This window comes from Nerophis lumbriciformis, linkage group LG11 (genome assembly GCF_033978685.3).
Source record: "Nerophis lumbriciformis linkage group LG11, RoL_Nlum_v2.1, whole genome shotgun sequence".
In the NCBI taxonomy this organism is placed as follows: Eukaryota; Metazoa; Chordata; class Actinopteri; order Syngnathiformes; family Syngnathidae; genus Nerophis; species Nerophis lumbriciformis.
The window spans coordinates 33,050,492-33,074,568 of record NC_084558.2 but is presented as its reverse complement, the minus strand read 5'-3'; the positions used below and the strand labels follow the sequence as shown (position 1 = coordinate 33,074,568).

At 38.4% G+C, this 24,077-nt stretch overlaps 1 protein-coding gene across 2 annotated transcripts in view; it reads left to right on the top strand.

Annotated features, from left to right (window-relative positions):
- Positions 1-24,077, top strand: part of gtf2h4 (general transcription factor IIH, polypeptide 4) — a 72,473-nt gene that overhangs the window by 16,635 nt on the left and 31,761 nt on the right. For both annotated transcript variants that reach the window (XM_061966772.2, XM_061966771.2), the window contains exons 4-6: positions 1,973-2,104; positions 14,501-14,686; positions 15,093-15,201. In XM_061966772.2, the coding sequence (XP_061822756.1) occupies positions 1,973-2,104; positions 14,501-14,686; positions 15,093-15,201 (427 nt within the window). The remainder of the gene's footprint in view (positions 1-1,972; positions 2,105-14,500; positions 14,687-15,092; positions 15,202-24,077) is intronic.

Genomic DNA, 24,077 nt, shown 5'->3' with positions numbered 1-24,077 from the left:
AATCGCAAGATGGATCACATCATGGAGAAGCTTGCTGTAAAGGAAGGATTGGACATGAGGGCCAGCATGGACGTATAGAACATTGTAATGCCTGCTCGAGAAAAAACAAACATCCTTATCTACGATTTGACTCCCCTGAATGCCCCCCCCCCCCCCCCCCCCCCCCCCCTGTTGCGAGTTGTTGTGATTATATGTAACATGTTTATGTGTGCTATGCTAAATGAGTTTTTTTTTTACCTTGGACTCAGTCTGGACCCCCACCCGAGGGTCCAGCCTTTGACTGATATTTTTTACTCTTCCCCCCTTTCCCAATACCACCTTTTTCCCACCTTTTTTTAAGGAGCGCCGTAAGTGGCTGCGCCGTAAGTGGCTGATCCGTTGGCGGTCCCGTCTTGTCTCCCTGTAACATATGTCTGCTCTTAGTGGGACTGTGCCGAAAATGTAATTTCAGTTCTTATGTGTCTTGTACATGTTAAAGAATGTATCCTGAATCCTGAATCCTGTTGTTTCCGTAACATATTGCTTTTCACAGGACAGGGTTTTTATCCCTGTGCCCAACCACCAACCTGGCGGGGCAGTGGATCACTCTTTGTTTGAACTCCCACCTTTGATCTGTCTGGCTTGGGTAACCCTAACAGGACCCGAAGCTCCCGCCAGCATAGCTCTCGGGATCACTGAGACATGGAGGCTCCTCGACCACGACAAGGTTGTGATCTTCCTAGGAGTGTTGCTGGCAAACGCTGTCATAAATCTTTGCCAACAAAAGTTGCGATGGAATCTAATTACTGTATCTTCATGGTCCGAATGAAATCGGGTGGTAATGCTAGTGAGTTCCCACAGTTTCCTGTGTTTTGCCCCAGTTTTTTAAAGCTAATGTTAGCATTGTATGGACAGGATGTACTTTATTTATCCCACAATGTGGAAAGCTGTGTTTGCAGTGCAGATACAAAAAGTCCACAAAAAGAAAACATGAAAAACAGGGGGAAACATCAAAGAAAACAAAGGACAGAAAATACAGTTAAAGAGCACAGAGCAGATGCAACCCTGGGACCTTTTCTACATAAAGCTACAAAAGGAAAACGCACAGAGAAAAAAAAGAGCAACAAACAATATATATTGTGCACGAAACAGACCCAACAAAACAACCAAGAAAGTCGACTCCATCTTAGGCTGCCCGCCAGCACTCGGCCAATGTCCGGTCTGACTGAATGAGCGAGAATCCGTCCAGAGAGACCGAAGTGTCTAATAGGTGAAGTGGAGTGAATTGAATTTGTATAGCGCTTTTTCTCGAGAGACTCAAAGCCCTTTACATAGTGAAATCCATTATCTACATCTTTAAACTACATTTAAACCAAGGTTCAAAGTTCAAGGTTTTATTCGTCACATGCAGAGTACACCACAGTGTACTTTTTTTTTTTTTCCATGCTCTTCAGATATTGCGTACAGTGGGATCCAAACACTAGTTGCAGAATCTAATACACTAAATACAAAAAAATACAAACATTTGAATAGCTCTGATGTACATTAATTACTAGACAATAAGTTGCACAATAAGTCACAGTAGTTATGGTAGAAGTATCAGTACAAGTAGAAGTACAGTAGTCAAATACAGTACCAGTGCAATATCAAATACCGTAGTATAACAGTATATACAGTATAGGAAGCAACAAATATTAAGGTGTCTACAGTTCTTTGGCAGTTGAGTAGTGACAGTAGTATGAACAGTTAAACCAATTTAATTTCATTCACCATTCTGAGAAGCATGATGGAGTTGGAACTTGAAGACTGCTTACTTGTATGTTTTCATTAATTACCATTTGCTTAATAGTGTTGTGATCAGAATTATATTATACAATGGAAACATATCCAAACTGTTTGAAAAAAATGTATAAGACGGTCCTTTTCATTGTCAGAGAAACAACAGTGTCAATTTATCATGTGACTTTTTCGTTCTTTTTTGTCCTCTATGCAGGGATCATGATGAATGTGTCTCAGTGCTTGCAGGACTGCGCCTCTGGCACAGTCAGCAGCTGCAAGGTGGTCTGCAGGGTTATATCCTAAATCGAGTGTTCAAAGACAACCTGAGGATAGCGCTGCTCGGGGGGTATGTATACTTCCCTTCATTCATGATTCTCTTTTCTTGCACTCATCTTTTGTTTCACTCGGGTCATTATGAGTATTTTTGGCTTATTATGCACTAGGGCTGCTGCGATTCGTCGACAAATGTCGACAATAAAGTTTGTCGGCGACAACTATATTTGTCGACCATAGTCGTGACGTTATCACTCGTGTTTTTCCGGGCGGAAGTGGGTCACTCGCAAAATTCTTGTAATGTGTGAGGATAATTCCTCTTATTCTTCTTAAAAATATGAATACCATGCTCATTTAGCAAAGCGGACCTTGTTTTTATGGCAGTACATCTGTGATACGGGAGTATTTAAAGCGGAGACAGACATGATGTTGGACATTTGGAGGAGCTTATGCCTTGCTTGCTAGCTAAAAAGAGTGAGAAGATGTGTGAAAAATAACTAACTATCATTTTAGCCAAAGTCAGCCAGCTAAACTTTGTCTACATCAATTAAAGTACTTTTTAAAGCAGTGTCAATTTGCAATGCATTAAAAAAAGCACACACACAAGCGCACACAACACAGAGAGAGAGAGAGACAGACAGGCACCAATGCGGAGGTATCATAAGATTAAACATACAGTCTATTAAATAGCCAACATTTGACGAAATAATCAAAGATAGAATTCAACACATTGAGTCTATGAGAGGGCTAAAACTGGCAAGTGTTCCCAGATGGCAAATTTTTGTAACAGCACAGTTAGAGTATAAATAAATATGTATTAATGAATTAGTCCTCTTTGTTGTTGCAGATGCCTGAAATAACTTAAGCTGCATTTAGAAGTCGATGGAAAAATTAGAGCCATTAAATATGTGTACACCTTATCTGATTAGTCGACTAATCCATTATCAAAATAATCGTTAGTTGCAGCCCTATTATGTACACATATTTATAATATCTCTATTAACTAACTTAATTGAAATTTTGCCCACAAATATATAATTTAGTGTTGTTGACAAGTGGGACAAGTTTGGAATGTTATCGCAATGTTTCCCACAGATTTCCAATTTACTTGGGGTGGTGGAGGCATGCTTAGGGGCGTGGTTTGGGAGGTTAATTATGATGTCATCATATAGTTTGCATAATTGTCAATAATGCATTCAATTTATTTAAAAAGGCTAAAAAAATGCTACACATACTTTTCAAAACAAATCAATCTTATTAGTAATTAGTATTAGCGCATTTTTCTTGTATCATTTTGCTATATTTTTCAATTTGTACTGCTTATCGTACAATGTAACACAGGCTGCACTTTGTTGAACATTATTTTAAGTTTCTAGACTCTTCTAGAAACGCGTCAAGATGGTGTTTGACAGCTGTCAGTGTGTTTGTGTGCATGTGCTTGTGAGGGGGAGCGTGACAGTTGACAGTTTGACATTTCCTGTTAAAAAAATCAATTGATAGACGCTACATTATATATGCATTTTTCAGTTCAGTTTAGTTCAGTTTATTTTGAACATGCATACAATACAATTACAATGTAATGCATCACATATTTCCAGTTGTTTGAATACAGCACGTTCAAAATGGAGTAGGACAAAGCATGGCTTATTTATTCCTACCCCTTTTCATATCATAGCAGTTTTATCGCATTTATTTATCCTCTTTAACAATTTAATTTTCAATTGAATATGAAGGTCCATATTAAATTGTTGTTTGCAATTAATGTTCGTTTGTATTAGGATGTCCGAACATGGCCGATAAATGTGCAGTCCCGGAGTCGTGAATAGAAAGAGTATGGCCAACTCCGTTTCAAAGTTAGCCCCCGCTACCAACTATGCTTGTAATATGAATAATACATTATTTAGAAAATTTATAACACAAAGAACTACAGAGGCAGAAAATAAGTACAAAAAGTACCGTATAAAAAAAAGCTAACCAACATACTAGGAACATGTAGAAAATAATATTACAGTCAATTATTAGACGGGAACAAAAACAATATGAGAGCAACATGGGGCATCCTTAATAGCATTATTAAAAATAGTACTAAGAGGGATTACCCCCAATACTTCTCAGACAGAAACATAAATAATGACAACATGAAGGAAGTAGTTGAAAGCTTCAATATTTACTTTGTAAATATTGGGCCAAAATTGGAGGAAAGGATTCCAGACCCAGTTTCAACTGAGAACTATAATGACACCATAGATAGAAATCCCAACTCAAGGAAATAGTTAAAACCGTGAAAAAATACAAATCTAAGACTTCAATCGATTGTAATGGAATTGATGTGCAGCTGGGATAGGCTCCAGCCAGTGACCCCATAAGGCACAAGCGGTAGAAAATGGATAGATGGACGATAAAAAAGGTTGTTGAAGACATCTCAGGACCACTAATGTATTAATTAGTAACCTACCATTTCAAACAGGCAAATTCCTAAACAAAATTAAAATAGCTAAAGTTGTACCGATTTATAAGACTGGAGACAAACACTAATTTACAAATTATAGACCTGTTTCTTTACTTCCACAATTTTCTAAAATAATTGAAAAACTGTTCAATAACAGATTAGAGAGTTTCACAAACAAAAATAGAATACTCACTGAGAACCAATATGGATACAGAGCTTATACTTCAACTTCAAGGGCTTTGATCAAAATTACAGAAGAAATTACCAATGCAATAGATAGCAAAATATGTGCAGCAGCAGTGATTATGGGTCCAACTAAAGCATTTTGACACAATTAATCACAATATTTTTAATTTAAAAAATTGAACGGTATGGCATCAGAGGGTTGGTCTTAAACTGGATTAGAAGTTACTTAACCAATAGTAAACAATACGTTAAGCTCGGCGAACACACATCTTCAACGCTAAATATATCCTGTGGTGTACCCCAGGGATCAATACTGGGACCAAAATTGTTCAATCTTTATATAAATGACATTTGTAAAGTTACAACATTTTAAAGTTAGTATTATTCGCGGATGATACAACAGCAATTTGTTCAGGAGAGAACACACAGAAGCTAATACAAATAATAACAGAAGAAATTAACAAATTAAAAAGATGGTCTCACAAAAACAGACTATCCTTAAACCTCAGTAAAACTAAAATAATGCTATTCGGTAACAGTAGAAGGGAAAGTCTGACACAAGTACAAATAGACGGAATAGAAATTGAAAGAGTAAATTAAACCAAATTTTTAGGTATAATGATTGATGATAAAATGAACTAGAAATCTCATATACAAAAATATACGACATAAAGTTGTAAGAAACACGTCAATAATGAGTAAAGCAAAACACGTTGTAGACCAAAAATCACTCCATATTCTCTACTGCTCGCTAATGTTACCATATCTGAGCCTGAGATCGGTAGGTTGTGATTTCAAACCCCGGCCGAGTCATACCAAAGACTATAAAAATGGGAACCATTACCTCTCTGTTTGGCACTCGGCATCAAAGGTTGTAATTGAAGGTTAAATCACCAAAATGATTCCCGGGCGCAGCCACCGCTGCTGCTCACTGCTCCCCTCACCTCCCAGGGGGTGAACAAGGGGATGAGTCAAATGCAGAGGACACATTTCACCACACCTGGTGTGTGTGTGACAATCATTGGTACTTTAACTTAATTTAACTTTATTGTGCAGAAATACGGGGAAATAACTACAAACCCCGTTTCCATATGAGTTGGGAAATTGTGTTAGATGTAAATATAAACGGAATACAATGATTTGCAAATCCTTTTCAACCCATATTCAATTGAATGCACTACAAAGACAAGATATTTGATGTTCAAACTCATAAACTTTTTTTTTTTTTTTGCAAATAATAGTTAACTTAGAATTTCATGGCTGCAACACTTGCCAAAGTAGTTGGGAAAGGGCATGTTCACCACTGTGTTATCACCACATGGTCTCAGGAACACTTCAGAAACCCACTGTCAGTAACTACAGTTGGTCGCTACATCTGTAAGTGCAAGTTAAAACTCTCCTATGCAAGGCGAAAACCGTTTATCAACAACACCCAGAAACGCCGTCGGCTTCGCTGGGCCTGAGCTCATCTAAGCTGGACTAATACAAAGTGGAAAAGTGTTCTGTGGTCTGACGAGTCCACATTTCAAATTGTTTTTGGAAACTGTGGACGTCGTGTCCTCCGGACCAAAGAGGAAAAGAACCATCCGGATTGTTATAGGCGCAAAGTTGAAAAGCCAGCATCTGTGATGGTATGGGGGTGTATTAGTGCCCAAGACATGGGTAACTTACACATCTGTGAAGGCGCCATTAATGCTGAAAGGTACATACAGGTTTTGGAGCGACATATGTTGCCATCCAAGCAACGTTACCATGGACGCCGCTGCTTATTTCAGCAAGACAATGCCAAGCCACGTGTTACATCAACGTGGCTTCATAGTAAAAGAGTGCGGGTACTAGACTGGCCTGCCTGTAGTCCAGACCTGTCTCCCAATGAAAATGTGTGGCACATTATGAAGCCTAAAATACCACAACGGAGACCCCCGGACTGTTGAACAACTTAAGCTGTACATCAAGCAAGAATGGGAAAGAATTCCACCTGAGAAGCTTAAAAAATGTGTCTCCTCAGTTCCCAAACGTTTACTGAGTGTTGTTAAAAGGAAAGGCCATGTAACACAGTGGTGAACATGCCCTTTCCCAACTACTTTGGCACGTGTTGCAGCCATGAAATTCTAAGTGAACTATTATTTGCAAAAAAAAATAAAGTTTATGAGTTTGAACATCAAATATCTTGTCTTTGTAGTGCATTCAATTGAATATGGGTTGAAAAGGATTTGCAAATCATTGTATTCCGTTTATATTTACATCTAACACAATTTCCCAACTCATATGGAAACGGGGTTTGTACAAAAGTACACTTCATTCATCAACCGTGTTACAAAAAAGATCAGTTAGAATAATACATGATGATATAGAGAACATTCAAACCCTTTATTCATTGAATCGAACATACTGATATTCCACGACATAGTGAATTTGCAAACAGCTAAAACTATGCATAAAGCAAACTATACTCTGCTACCCAAGAATATACAACAATTCTTCTCAACAAAAGAAGAGAAATATAATCTTAGAGAAAAATGTAATTTAAAACATTTGTACGCACATTCAACACTTAAGACCTTCAGTATATCAGTATGTATATATATATATATAGTGTATATATGTATATATATATATATATATATGTATATATATATATATATATATATATATATATATATATATATATATATATATATATACATATATGTGTGTATATTAGAGATGCGCGGTTTGCGGGCACAACCGCGCAGTCCGCGGATTATCCGCGGATCGGGCGGATGAAATTTAAAAAAATTAGATTTTATCCGCGGGTCGGGTCGGGTCGGGCGGTTGAAATAAAAAAAAATTAGATTTTAAATAGATTCAGGCGGGTGGCAGTTAAACCAATTCGGAAATTTATATACATAGTTAAATGTTGTTACCCACATACGAAAAACGAGCAGGCACCTGCTGCATATGCCACAACAGAAGAAAAAAAAAAAAAGAGATGGACACTTTTACGGAGCGGAGAAGGGACGCCTCGCCGGAGTCCGGGACCGAGGCCCCTTCCCCCGAGAGGGCTCCACCGGGAGCCGTAGCTGAGGCGATCCGCAAGAAGGGCCCGACGCACGTCCAGGGTCACCACCGCGCCCACCGCACCGACACCCCGCCTCGTCCGCCTTCGCCGCGGCCGGCGTCACGCGCAGCAGGTAAGCAGCTTACCTGCCCGCCACCCCCGTGGCCGGGGGCTCGTAACAGGGGTCACTCCGCGCGCTCCGCCCGCGCAGCTTACCTGCCCGCCACCCCTGTTGCCGGGGGCGCGTAACAGGGGTCACTCCGCGCGCAGTGCGCTCACGAAAGGGGTGGGGCTCACCCTGGTTGATATAGACAGCAGGACGGTGGCCATGGAAGTTGGAACCCGCTAAGGAGTGTGTAACAACCCACCTGCCGAATCAACTAGCCCTGAAAATGGATGGCGCTGGAGCGTTGGGCCCATACCCGGCCGTCGCCGGCAGCGAGACGCGCTTGGAGGTGCGCTCAGCGCGGCTCCCATATGATTGCGCACTGGTGTGCGTCTGGGTCGTGACAGCGTGGCATGCGAATGTCTGTGCTGCATTGGATCAGTCTCCTTTCTTTAACAGGCAAAAGCTTTATAACCTCACTAATGCCTTGCATCGTCTATATTAGATATATAACAACGGGCGGGTGCGGTTCTGATCAAATGTTAGATCGGGTGGATGGCGGATGGTTGACGACTTTCTGATGCGGTTGCGGATGAAATAATTGCCTATCCGCGCATCTCTAGTGTATATATATATATATATGTATATATATATATATACACATTATATATATATATATATATATATATATATATATATATATATATATATATATATATGTGTATATATATATATGTATATATATATACACATTATATATATATATATATATATATATATATACACATTATATATATATATATATATATATATATATATATATATATATATATATATATATATATATATATATATATAACAATTTTGAGTGACACCTCTCACATCGAATACACAATCTTCACTGCCTGCGTTCAATTCGATGAGATGACAAAACATTTTAGCTAGTACTGATGTTTTTTTGAAAACAGTTTGCAGTTAAATAACGGACGAGTGAGCATCCCAGTAAACAAACTAAAGACTTTATAAACAAGTTGTGACGACGTTCCCGACACATCACCTGCTGCATATTTCCTCACCTCAATAACTCTCAATCACAGCAACTGATGAATGCTGTTTTGAGAAAATAAAAGCAACATCAAATAGTTTTTCTCCTTCGCTGTATACTTTTAGTGTGGGGACAAGTGCGTTTGTCTTCAATATTGTCCACACCTCTCTTAAACGCACGTTGGGAAGCGAGGGAAAAATGACGTTAAACCAAGTGCTCGGCTCCGTTTACTACGAGGGGAAATCTCCGGAGCAAAGTCTGTGTAGTTCGTCCGCCATGATTATCAAGCCAAATGACGCTAGTGCGCATGCGCCTGACTTTCTATTGCCTAAAATGCATTAGTAAATGACTGTTGTTTGGTAATTAAAAAAATAGACGGTATTACTAAGCGTCTAGAATTTTATCGCGAATTATCATTATACCGTTTACCGTTACATACCTAGTCCATTTACAAGTAAAAAGTCAAGGGCGGTCACGGCATGTTCTTGCCGCTGATGCTGGTACATTTTTTAGGGCATTACTGCAAGTGACGAGGGCGGTCGCGCCACTTGCTGTGGTTGCCTTAGTTGAATTTGAGCCTTGCTTGTGGTCTACATAACATGTAATTGGTGATTCTTTGGTCAAAATTTAGCATAATATTATGTTTTACATAATAACCGCGTCTTCTCCCCGCCAGCCATGTTGTAGTTTTTAGCGCTTCTGTATCAAATCTTGACAGATATATATAAGTTCGAAGTACTTTGTATTGGAAATGGCAACAGCGGAGGATGGATGCGCATGTATGAGCCGGTCTGCCCTACAACAAGAGGATAGAAAAAAAAGGAGCTTATTGATTAAAGCATCTTACTACAATGACGGAGTCGCGCAAATATCTTTGGGTAAATTTCTACCATATATGGAGGTATCTGTTGACGTCACAACTGGGAAAAACCTCACATTTTAGGCAAATTCTAAACAGCTTGTAGGAAATATGAAGAAAGGCAAGATTGTTTCATAAATATCTCCGCCATGCCTCCATGATTGGATTTGAAATTTTCAAGACTTATGCGGATCCCAAATACACAAAAACAGGTACCAGTTCGTAAGAAAAGACGGTTATGCATAATAGGTCCCCTTGAATATAGGAATACTGCCTGAAGCTGAGCCAATCAGTGGCTATGATGCTGAGCAACAGCTCTGATTTGTTTGGTCTCATCTAGTGGCCAATAATACTATCGTATTAGGGATGTAACAATATAACAAACCTTTTCACCAAGTGTTATGTAATGTAATAATAATACAATATAAAATAATAGACACAAAATACATTCTTGGCAGAAGAAACATTAAATATCACTCTGTGTTGAGGGGAAAAAATCCTGTAGGTTCAATGTGCACAATTGAATATCTTATACGAGCTGAGATCAGGGTATATTGTTTGTAATGGGGAAATCCCTAATGTTTCTTGCAATTGTGTTAGCATTTAAGCTAGCTAGCCAGCCATCAGCACGCTAGCTTGCTTTCCCAGTAAATGAGCAGTATCTATGTTCCATGAGTTTATCGAATTATGGTTATTACAATGGTTTTACGATAATTTTGTTTTAAAACGGTTTATCATTATTACCGTTAATCGTTACATATATGTAGTGCAGATCTTTTTAGTTAATTTAGCCATTTTTATGCTTAAAATGCTTAATTTAGGCCAGAAATACATAGACATGCTTTAAAAAATCTATGATGGAGTGAAGCCACAAAGTGTGAAGCATGATGTAGCTAGGGATGACTGTAACAGGTAGCTAGTGAATGCTAGCAAATGAGGCAAGGTTCACTGTGGCATTTGCTACACCAACTAATTAATGCATATTTTAAAGAAGTACCGGAAGTTGTATTTGGCAACAATAATACAGACATATGGGTAGAATCAGTTCTACATTTAAGAGAGGTTTCAGTAGAGGAAGTCTTTTCTGTCTGTACTAGGGGTGTAACGGTACGGGTATTTTATCGAACCATTCAGTACGGGGTAGGGATGTTCCGATCCAGGTTTTTGCACTTCCGATACCGATATTGTTTTTGCACTTCCGATCCGATACCGATACTCACCGATACTGGCCTATCCGAGCATGTATTAAAGTTTAAAGTTATTTAGCCTACTTAGTTGTCAGAATCATGTTGAAAAGGGTTTTAGTACTCTTGATAACAACTAGCCAGCTGAATTAGGGGAGTTTGAATAATACACGATGGTTGGTAACAAGAAACTGACCTGTTTATTCAAGGATAAACACAAAATAGACAAAATTATACATGACAAACAGAAATGGCATTATTGAAACTAGTGCTGGGCGATATGGCCTTTTTTTAATATTGCGATATTTTAAGGCCATATTGCGATACACGATATATATCTCGATATTTTGCCTCAGCCTTGAATGAACACTTGATGCATATAATCACAGCAGTATGATGATTCTATGTGTTTTGATTGATTGATTGAGACTTTTATTAGTAGGTTGCATAGTGAAGTACATATTCCGTACAATTGACCACTAAATGGTAACACCCGAATAAGTTTTTCAACTTGTTTAAGTCGAAACCACTTGATTCATGATACAGATATATACTATCAGATATATACTATCATCATAATACAGTCATCACACAAGATAATCACATTGAATTATTTACATTATTTATAATCCGGGGTGTGGACGGGGGCGCCGGATGTAAGTGTCAAAAAGACAGCCAAAAGAGTTTGATATGAGAATAAATCTAAAGTTAAAATATAGGGTAGAAATGCACCCATTTGCAGGAAATGTAGTCTTGATTTTAAAAATTTTCTTTCAAGGCTTGCAATTCTACATTAAAACATTCTTCTTCATACTGCATTAATATATGTTACTTTTAAACTTTCATGCAGAGAAGGAAATCACAACTAAAAAAATAACTAATTTTTTCATACGGTGTTGATGTGGAAATGTTTGCCTTGGCATTTTGATGGTGTGGACGTGTGGCACCGAATGGAGATAAGCGTCTCGACACAGACGTTACCATATTTGAACAATGATGACGAAAACTGTTTTCTCTGTCGTGTCCGTGTGTCGAAAATTGTTATGCGCTTATTTTTTTATTTGATTTTGTGCGTGGCATTTAATTGCTATGCGCAGAGGACGTTTGAGCAGTGCGCAATTGCACAAGCGCGCACCTTAGAGAGAACGTTGGTCACACGGCTGCGCTAGCATCACAGCTAACGTTAGCCATGCTGCTACCTCTCTGCTCGGGGAGGACGTATACGTATGTGACGTATGACGTGACAGTATGTGACGTGTGTAAGAAGGTGCGCTTGCCAGAGGTGTGGACTCGAGTCACATGACTTGGACTCGAGTCAGACTCGAGTCATGAATTTGATGACTTTAGACTCGACTTGACAAAATGTAAAAAGACTTGCAACTCGACTTAGACTTTAACATCAATGACTTGTGACTTCACTTGGACTTGAGCCTTTTGAATTGACATGACTTGACATGACTTGCTACTTTCCCCAAAACCCAAAGATGAAAAAGTTATTCGGGAGCGCTCCGTATTTTTCATTGTGTACTTGTCTATCAGCGTTGCGTGTGTCAGCTGGTGTGCTGTCAGTACAACAGCCAATCAAATTAGATCTACTTTGTTTTCATCACACAGCATTCATCCAATCAAATTGCAGGACAACCAACGAAGAAGACATGTCCAAACCACACGCCAGTGAACAAAAAATGATACCTAAAATAATTTTGTTTGGGTATAAAAATTACGAGGTGGTCAACACAAAACGGTTTGCAGTATGCAACACATGCGGTTTGAAAATTACTGATGGAGAGGCAACAACTTCCAACTTCGTCCGGCATTTGAAGTTGCACAAAGAACGGTAAGTTTTGAATGTAAGATAACGTTTATTGGCTAAGTAACGTGACTTTTATTTGCTGTGTAGTTAAATCAGTGAGGCTGTAAACTCACTGCTAACGTTAGAACGTTATTGCAAACACGGGAATCTGTTGCAGTTCACTACCTTATTCATACTTTTTGTTCAGTGATTTTTTTCAAGCAGGGTTACGTTAGTCAATATATCACACGTAACGTTAGACGGCGGTCTAACGGTTTCTTTTTTTAATTAAATCAACATAAAAAACACAAGATACACTTACAAGTAGTGCACCAACCCAAAACAACTCTCTCCCCCCTTTTGTTCTGGGCATTGAACATGAAGACTCTTCCTTCACTGTTCCGAGTGGCCATGAGAGTCTTGGCAGTGCCTGCCTCCAGTGCTCCAGTGGAGCGAGTTTTCAGCCATGGTGGCATCATACTACGCCCCCATCGTGCACAAATGACTGACAGACTCTTGGCTAATTTGGTCTTTTGCAGATGCAATGCAGCATAGGGCCCTGACATATAAAAAGTACAACTTTTTTGTTATGTTCACGTATATGTCATGTTTTTTCAATGTTAACACTTTTGTACAAATAAGTACATTTGCACTTTATTTTTCAATGTGTTTGTTCTGTAAAGGAATGAGTTAATGTTTAAAATGACTGGTTAATAGTGCTATTATAAAGTGCAATGTCAGCACAATTTTCTTTCCTGCAATTTAAAATGCACTTGTTTTAATAAATAAATACAGCGTTTGAAAAGCATACACAATCTGTGTTAATATATTAGTCTGTGGTTAAAAGGACTTGAAAGGACTCGAAACTCAAAATGTAGGACTTGACTTGAGACTTTCCAGTCTTGACTTTGGACTTGACTCGGGGCTTGCCTGTCTTGACTCGGGACTTGACTCGGACTTGAGGGCAAAGACTTGAGACTTACTTGTGACTTGCAAAACAATGACTTGGTCCCACCTCTGGCGCTTGCTGTCTGTGACAGGGAGACACAGGAAAGAGTGAGAAGAGCCTGTCGTGTAATGCCAGCAGCTAAAAGCAACTGCGTGAGAATCCACAGACCTGTGGATGTGTTGAAGCTGTGCTGGGAAATGCGGAACGGAAATTAGGGAGCAGCAGAAAAGTGGAATGTATTATTTAAATAGGTGGGTTGGAAAACACGGAGCGGAAGTTTTTTTTTTAACTGGATCTGGATCGGCATTTTCCCATGCCTTGCCGATACGCATTTTTTGGCAAATATCGGCGGCCGATCCGATCCAAATATCGGATCGGGACATCCCTAGTACGGGGGCTCCGGTTTGGTGCGGAGGTGTACCGAACGAGTTTCCACACGGACATATTAAGTAGCGTACTGCACGTTGTGTAAACAATACTCAAAATGCCGGACACCTGAGGCACCCAAGAAACCCCGCCCCGACAGCCCCGCAAAAGAGGACACGCCCGCGAAAAGAGGACACACAGCCAGTCTATCCCAGCCCGTTAGACGCCAGCAAAAGAGGACATGTCCCTTGAAACCGATCGCTGCTAGCACCGGGCCAGGCCCCGACCACACGTCTTCCCCCCACCGGACACCCCCCCCCCCCCCCCTCTTTCAAACTGTCATTGCTCAAAACATAATATTGAATCAAAATCAATGTTATTATGAATTATTGACCTGTGTGTGTAGGTGTGTGCGTACATGGTGCGCGTGTCCAATTCATATGTAAAACTTCAAAATGTCTCTAAAATATTATTTTTTCGTGTAAATGTGTAGGGGCCGAGCGTGGGCAGACGAGGGCACCTGCCTAGGTCCTGACCGGCACGCTCGGGACATAGAGAGTCTAGACCGCTACGCCATGGAACGCTGGGAGGTCATCCTGCAGTTTATGGTGGGTTCTACCACTGCTGCTGTCAGTCAAGATCTCGCTCAGCTGCTGACTCAAGCAGGCCTCATGAAAAGGTATGCTAGCCCCTTGCCGTTCCAAGACCACCTACTATTCTAATGATGAAGCCATCTTCAGCTTTGAGAGCATGTATTCATATTTTTTTTATCATGTAAAAGAGGTCGTTCAGAAAGTCATTTGGGGTCTCGTTTATAGAAGTGTGCCAATGAATCCTGCAAAATCTGCGTATAGGCAAAAGCTACAAACGTATTACAATATTCTGACTTCAGTGGGTTCAGACATCCCTTTCTCCATTTTTGTGATTAATATTACATTTAGAGAGAGTTTGTACCATATAGTATTGTCACATAGATCTTAATAATTGCACCAATTAGCTTCAGGAAATTCAGACATTAAACTGTCAGGGCTGCGTTCTCTACTACCAGGCAATATTGTGATCCTGTCACCCACTATGTTTTTCAGTGAGGCGGGGGAGTCCCCCTACATCACCTCTGCGGGGTTCCAGTTCCTCCTCCTGGACACGACATCTCAGTTGTGGTATTTTACCCTACAATACCTCAAAACTGCTCAGGTATAGTTACGTATATTTTGACCTGCACTTGGTACTGTATTTTTATTGTAATCGTGTGTGTTATTTGTGACACACAAATTCCCCCTGAAAACTGTTTGCTCAGCGTATGCGTGTACACGACTCAAACGAATACTTGTACTCCTCTGATGACGTTATGGTTGTGTGCTGTCATTTCCAAAGCGTAAAATCACTGCCTTTTTGGGTTTAAACACATCGTAAGAGATCTTATGAATCGTAATTTTTTTTTGTGTGTGTCTCAAGCGCGCATACGTGCCTGTGCTGCTGAAACCCAAAACTTGCGGAATTATAGAATAGAATAGAATAGAAAGTACTTTATTGATCCCTGGGAGAAATTAAACACCACAGTTCGCTCACAATAAACAATAAACACTTAGGTATTTTTTACATTTTAAATTTTTTCATAATTCAGCATTATGGTGATTTATTACATGTGCAGTCAAGTGTATATTATTTCTAAAATCAGCGCCGAGTAAAAAGGAGCCCAGGAAACCTCTTGAATGTTTAAGTTCATAAAGCGCATGGACCTGCGTGCACCGCAGCAAAACTCTTGTGAAATTATAACGCATGTAGTCATAAATATAGTGATATATTACATGTGCAATTAAGTATACATTGTCTTTAACACCAGTACACGCTAACAAGGAGGAAGCTCCATTATGTTTGTTTTCGTCGCTCAGGCGCTTTGTATGCGTGCGCACGACCAACCCACGCAAGTTAACTTCATCACCTCTCTTAGGGCACAAAGCAAAAAAGTCTTGCTTGTCAAAGTTGTTTTATCAGCAATCTTTTCCAAAACAGCTGACTGTCATTGGCGCTAGATGGACTGTCGCAAAGCTTATTTTGATGTCATTTTAAAAAAAATCAATGTAGAGCGAAAATAGCTGCATGTTTACGGTCAAACATACAGTAAGTCCTCTTTTAGTGTGTTTAAAGCTTGCAAGGCATTGTTGTTGTTTTTTTACTTAATATTTATTGGGGTTTTAATGGAACAAATTTACATAGACTTGACCGAAAACAAATATACAGGTATCCAAACTAAAAAAAAACCTAAAAAAAGTACAATACCTACATCCTACCTATAAATAAATAATTTAAAAAAATGTTTTTATTGTTTGTTTATTTTAAAGGTAAATAAAAAAACATAGCCATAATAATCATTGATAAACATAACAAAACATGCTTGTGGGAACATACATATTTTTCCAGTAGGTTACTTATCATCTCAAAATGTGTTTCTTTACCAAAAATAATAATCATGAATGTTTTTCTAAATAAATTATCCACTTCAACCATCTTTTCTTGAACAGGTCTTCCCTTAGATTTATATGAGTAATTTTCTCCATTGTCCATATTTCTTTCATAATGTCCAGCCATAGTTTTTCAAGTTTGTACCAGGATCGTGTGATGGCTTTCCTACAGGCTGTTAAAAGTACCTTAACCAAATAACGATCTTCTGTCCGTACAACTGACACTGTGTCCCATATACATAGTGATACACATCATTGGAATTTCATATTCCAGCACTTTACACAAAACTGAGTGTACTTCTTCCCAATATGATTTTAGCTTTGTACAGCTCCACAAATTATGAGTATGATGTGAATTTATACAGTTACATTGTCTCCAACATGACTGAGATGTTAATAATATTTTACTTTGAATCTTAGGTGTAATAAGAAAACGAACCAAATGTTTCCAATTACAAACCCTCCATTGTTGTGAGATAGTGGAAGTAAACTGGGTTACACAATTCCTCAGATGTAGTATCCACCTCTAGTTCACCTTCCCATTTTGACTTTAAATACAATGTTGAATCACCTTTACATTCCAAAAGACTCTCATAAAACCTGGAGATAACTTTAGTACACTTAGTTTGGTTTATATGCACTCACATATCACATCAATCACAACATTTGTTGTGCAACTGTTTTTCTCTGCTGAAAGGCCTAATGAAATCCCCTGAAATCATCTAAATGCACTGACATCCAACAAGAGTCAAGATTGCTCAACGAACAATGACTACCAACGCAAAGTTAGCAGCTGAAATGGCGGGAATTAAAGATTCCCTAAACTTTATGTCAAGGGAAATCAGTGAAGTGGTGGAACAACAGAGGAAACTGACAGGCCTCATGGAGGAGATCAGGCAGCTAAAGGCTATCATCCAACACAAGAATGAACGGATTGAGCTCCTAGAACAAAGGGTGGATGACTTGGAAGACCAGGGATCGGAGTTATGCCCGGGTTGCTGGCCCACCTGATGACCAGCATGGTGAGGATGCACCATCTGAGGAGCTTGACACCTTGGAGCAACAAGTGGTACGCTTCATGAAGAGTAAACATATTCCTCTGGAGAGTCAGCATATATCAGCATGTCACATTCTTCCAAGTAAGGACAAAAAAAACAAGCCTAAAGTCATCATCAAGTTTGCAAATAGAAAGCACAAGGTGGAAATTCTGAAGGCAGCTAAAAAACTTAAAGGCACAGGATTTTATCTAAATGAACACCTGACAAAGAAAAATGCTGAAATTGCTTGGACAGGCCGGATCCTCAAAAAGCAAAATAAAATCCAATCGACCTGGACCAGGAATGGAAAAGTTTTCATCCGGACAAACGGACCACCAGAACAAGCCAAAGTGATTGTGATGAGAACATTGAAAGACCTGGATCAGTACAAATGAAAATAGTGAGTGCATTTTTCTTTTTTCTTTTTTTCTTTTTTGCCTGATTATTGGATCTCCTGTAAGGAACTCATGACTCTTTCTTTCAAGACTGAAGCCCTTTCAAGTGTTGATTATACAGAAAGTGGCACATTTGATTTTGAGAATGAAGTGGATCTAGAGACTCATATATTCAAGCATATCAAGGATTCTTGCCAATATTATACTGAGGAGCAACTTGATGACGTAGGCATAGAAAATACATTTTCTTTGATTCATTTTAATTGTAGAAGTTTACCAAAACACTTTTCTAAAATCAAAAATGTTTTGGAGTCACTTAAAGGTAGATTTAATGTAATTGCTTTATCTGAAACATGGATAAAGAAAGGCAAGGAGGTTGATCTGAAATTAAAGGACTATGATCTGTATGTCACTAGCAGAGACAATAGGACTGGAGGAGGGGTGGCCCTCTATATACAGTCAGGTCCATAAATATTTGGACATTGACACAATGTTCAGTATTCCAGCTCTGTACAACACCACAATGGATTTGAAATGAAACAATCAAGATCTGCTTTAAGTGCAGTCTTTGAGCTTTAATTTGAGGGTATTTACATCCAAATCAGGTGAACGGTGTAGGAATTACAACACATTTTATATGTGCCTTCCACTTTTTAAGGGACCAAAAGTAATTGGACAATTGGCTACTCAGCTGTTCCATGGCCACGTTTGTGTTATTCCCTTGGTTTTTTTTTCCATTTATTTCATTTACAAAGAGCAGATAAAAGGCCTAGATGGCATTTCAAGTGTGGTATATTCATTTGGAATCTGGGGAGGTCATCTCTTAATATGAAGTCCAAAGAGCTGTCACTATCAGTGAAGCAAGCCATCATTAGGCTGAAAAATCAAAACAAAGCCATCAGATAGATAGCAAAAACATTAGATGAGGCCAAATCAACTGTTTGGTACATTCTTAAAAAATAGAGAACACACTGCTGAGCTCAGCAACACCAAAAGACCTGGAAGACCACGGAAAACAAGTGTGGTGGATGACAGAAAAATCCTTTCCCTTGTCAAGAAAAAGCCCTTCACAACAGTTGGCCAGATGAAGAAAAGTCTCCAGGAGGTAGGTATGTCTGTGTCCAAGTCAACAATTAAGAGACGACTTCTCCAGAGGAAATACAGAGGGTTCATCACAAGGTGTAAACCATCGGTGAACCTCAAAAACAGGAAGGCCAGATTAGAGTTTGCCAAGAAACATCTAAAAGAGCCTGTGCAGTTCTGGAACAACATCTTATGGACAGATGAGACCAAGATCAACTTGTAGCAGAATGATGGAAAGAGAAGAGTATGGAGGAGGGAAGGAACTGTTCAAGATCCAAAGCATACCACCTCATCAGTGAAGCACGGTGGTGGTAGTGGCATGCATGGCTGCCAGTGGAACTGGATCTCTTATATTTATTGATGATGTGACAGCTGACAGTAGCAGCAGAATGAATTCTGAAGTGTTTGGGGCAATATTATCTGCTCATATTCAGCCAAATGCTTCAAAACTCATTGGACGGCGCTTCACAATGCAGATGGACCCCAAGCAAGCAACCCCAAGCATACTGCGAAAGCAACCAAATAGTTTTTTAAGGCAAAGAAGTGGAATATCCTGCAATGGCCAAGTCAATCACCTGACCTGAATCCGATTGAGCATGAATTTCCCTTGCTGAAGACAAAACTGAAGGGAAAATGCCCAAAGAACAAGCAGGAAGTGAAGACAGCTGCAGCAGAGGCCCGGCAAAGCATCACCAGGGACCAAACCCTGCGTCTGGTGATGTCTATGGGTTCCACACTTCAGGCTGTCATTGACTGCAAAGGATTTGCAACAAAGTATTAAAAAATGACAATTTTATTTATGATTATATTAGTTTGTCCAATTACTTTTGGTCCCTTAAAAAGTGGAAGGCACTTATAAAATGTGTTGTAATTCCTACACCGTTCACCTGATTTGGATGTAAATACCCTCAAATTAAAGCTCAAAGTCTGCACTTAAAGCACATCTTTATTGTTTCATTTCAAATCCATTGTGGTGTTGTACAGAGCTGGAATACTGAAAATTGTGTCAATGTCCAAATATTTATGGACCTAACTGTATATAGTGAACTCAAATGCAGACCAGTTAAACGTATGACAATGGCCATAAATGATTTAATGGAGTGTGTAGCTGTTGAGATAGAATTAGAACAAAACAGAAACATTGTTGTTGCATGTGTATATAGAAAACCAGGATCAAAAGTGGAAACCTTCATGGATAAATTAGAGGAAATGATTAATGGTCTGAATAAAAATAGGACTATTGTAATTTGTGGAGATTATAATATTGATCTTCTGAAGGTAGATTCACATAAACAAACATCAGATTTTTTAGAGATATTATATGAAAAAGGGCTGTACCCATTAATTACAAAGCCTAGCAGAATAACCACAACTAGTGCAACCTTAATAGACAATATCTTTACAAATGTTTTAGGGATTCACATCACTACTGGGTTAGTGATAAATGACATAAGTGATCATCTGCCTATATTTGCAATATTTGACTATCAATTCCCTAAAAGAACATATCATCAAATACTTAAGAGGAAAAGAAGTGTCAATCATATTAACAACTTCAGGAATGAGCTATTAAAACAAGAGTGGAAAGAGGTGTACACAGACGATATAAACACTGCCTATGATTCTTTTCTTAAACATTATATTACTCTGTATAACAAGCATTGTCCTGAGGTTCCATGCAGATCTAAACAAAGGCAAAATAATGCACCTTGGATGATACACAGTTTGAAAAATGCATGTAAAAAGAAAAATAGACTTTATAAGGAGTTTATCAAATCAAGAACAGAGAATGCTGAAAAACGCTATAAGAACTACAAAAACAAGTTGACCAATATATTGAGACAAGCAAAAAGGGAATATTACAAAAGAATGTTGCATGAAAATAAAAATAACATAAAGGCTACATGGAATATTTTGAATAAAGCAATAGGGCAGGGGTCCTCAAGTACAAATCTTGAAGGTCCACAAATGTTTTTTTGAAACAGGCTGGGTCCGTTTATTATCGGTCAAGCTTATATAGTAGCAGGAGGTAGGTAGTAGTTTAACATTTTCTTAAAATTAACAAAAATAAAATAAATATCCAATAAAATACATGAAAGATTTTCTTTGAAACAAAAATAAATAAGAACTTAAATAAAACTTTCAGTTTTAACAAAAAATAAATACTTTTAAACACAACCCTCCTATCCCTGGTAAACAAATGACCTCAACAGATCTCATTCATGTGCAAATATAATTATGGTACAGTACATCCCCATTGTGTAAAACACAGCTGCTCAATGGGAGAATTGGGCTCTTGGGGTTGAAGCCAAGACGTCTGGTAGCTGTGGCATCAGAGAGTGGGATTTGATTTATTTTAGCTGTCATTTCCTCATTTTCTTTGCCTTCAAACATGGCACCCATCACTTCAGTCAAGCATTCTTTAATTATTTCTGCATCAGAGAATGGCTTCTTGTGTTTACCCAAAACCCATGCCACTCTGAGTGAGCACTCTGTTGCTATTTGTTGTTGTGTCATAGATTTAACAAAAATCTTGCTTGATGTTTCATATGACTTTTTCAGCCTCGTGATTTCTTTTTTTTCTTAGCTCTGAATCATGAGGAAATGTCTCTTCAAATTCGCAGTGCTCTTTCAGATAGTGACGTTTCAGATTTTCACTTTTCACCAGAGCAACAGTACTGTTGCATATTAGACACATTGGTTTGGTACTTGCAGTAGGTAGGATGAAAACATATTGCTCTGTCCATTCTTCCTTGAAACGTCGGTTTTCCCTGTCCACCTTTCTTTTACCAGCCTGAGCCAACTTGGAGCATGCCATTGTGATTTGATTCACATTCAGTGACTGACGAGTGAACAGTTAGCAAAGTAGCGATACGAGACAACTGTGTGCCTGCAGCGAAAGGTTCCATGCGCTGTGCACATGTGTATGACCCAGGTGGTAACAGCCTATCAGCGCGTCGTTGTGATAGAGATGACAACCCATACCCCGGAATCAACCAATCAGAGTGGCGTTCTCTCGCTCTCACTCCGTCTCTCTCTCTCTCTCTCTCTCTGAGAGAGAGAGAGAGAGAGAGACGGAGTGAGTGAGACACGGAGAAGTGTAAACGAAACGTGGAGATATTTGACTAAAAACAACAAATAACGTTGACTTGCGCTAGCAATAACTCAAAGATAAATGCAATTATTATATATTTTTATAATAATTATAATTATAAAAAAAAATATTATTATTATTTTTTTTTTTTTTTACTTTAATTTGTGCTGGGTCCGGACGGACATGTCGCTGGGTCCGGACATGGACCGCGGTCCGCCTGTTGAGGATCCCTACAGTGTAGTGTAATGCCCGCAGCTAAAAGCAACTGTGTGAGAACGTATACTCGAATATCACGATATAGTCATTTTCTATATCGCACAGAGACAAACCCGCGATATATCGCGTATATCGTCCGCCTGTTGAGGATCACTGCAATAGGGAATAGGACAAGGCGAACAGAACTACCTAGATATTTAAAAAAAGATAATATGTTAATTCAAAACAAAGATGACATTGTCAATGAATTAAATCAATTCTTTGTAAATGTAGGACCTAGCTTAGCAAACAAAATACCAAGAGCTAATGATCAATCAAGGGGTGTCTGGAAAAGGGAAAATAGGGTTATGCAGTCAATGTTTCTTAGTGAAGTGTTTGAAAATGAAATATTATCTGTGGTTTATAAACTAAAAAAAAGACCTCAACAGACAATGAGGGTATTGACATGAAAATAATAAAAAACACAATTGATTGCATTATTAAACCATTACATTATATAATTAATTGTTCTTTTAAAGTAGGAGTTTTCCCAGACAGTATGAAAACAGCTAAGGTCATACCTTTATTTAAAACCGTAGATAAACATATATTTGGTAATTATAGACCAGTATCTCTCCTATCTCAATTTTCAAAAGTGTTTGAAAAACTGTTTGTTAATAAATTAGACTGCTTCATTGACAAACATAAATTATTAAATGAAAGTCAGTATGGATTTCGATCAAATAGGTCTACGAGCTTGGCCATCATGAACATTATTGAAGATATTACAACTGCAATTGATCAAAATAAATACACAATAGGAGTGTTCATTGATTTAAAGAAGGCATTCGATACTATAGATCATCAAATTCTCATTTCTAAATTATATACTTATGGAGTTTGAGGAGTTGCACTGGACTGGTTAACCAGCTATTTACAACAACGACAGCAATATGTTGAGATTGATGGTTACAGATCAGAATGTATGAATATTGAATGTGGAATTCCACAAGGTTCGATTTTAGGACCCAAACTTTTTATTTTATATATAAATGATATTTGTGAGGTTTCAAAAATTTTACAGTACGTATTATTCGCAGACGATACAACTTTTATACTGTTCAGGAGATGACTTGAAAATCTTAGCCGATAATACTGAAAAGGAAATGGTTAAAGTAAAATTGTGGTTTGATGTAAACAAATTATCTTTAAACTTGGAAAAGACTAAATTTATGGTATTCAGTAATAAAAGAAAGATAGAAGTTAGTTTATCCATAAACAATGTGAAAATTGAGATTTTTAAAATCAGATTTCTTGGGGTCATCTTAGATGAAAAGTTGACAGGGAAAGCTCATATATTGCATGTGAAAAACAAGCTGTCTAAAAGCTTATTTATTTTGAACAAGGTTAAATACAGTTTCCTGTATAATACAATGAGAATGTTATATTGCTCAATTATTCTACCTTATTTCAATTATTGTGCAGGAATATGGGAAAATACATATCACAGCAACATAATGCCATTATTTCTTTAACAGAAAAGAGCAATTCGTATCATTTTTACAGTAGGATATTGAGACCACACAAATCCACTCTTCATTAGGTCAGGATTATTAAAACTAAAAGACATTGTAGAATTGCATACTCTTAGTGATGTTCAAAGTTAGAAATAAAGTTCTTCCAAAGGACTTACAAAAGTTATTTGTGTTCACGTTGGAAGAGGAGAATCACAGAAGGCCGTATGACATTAAATATCCAAGAGTGCGAACAAATTTGAAGCAGATGGGCTTATCTGTTGGTGGTG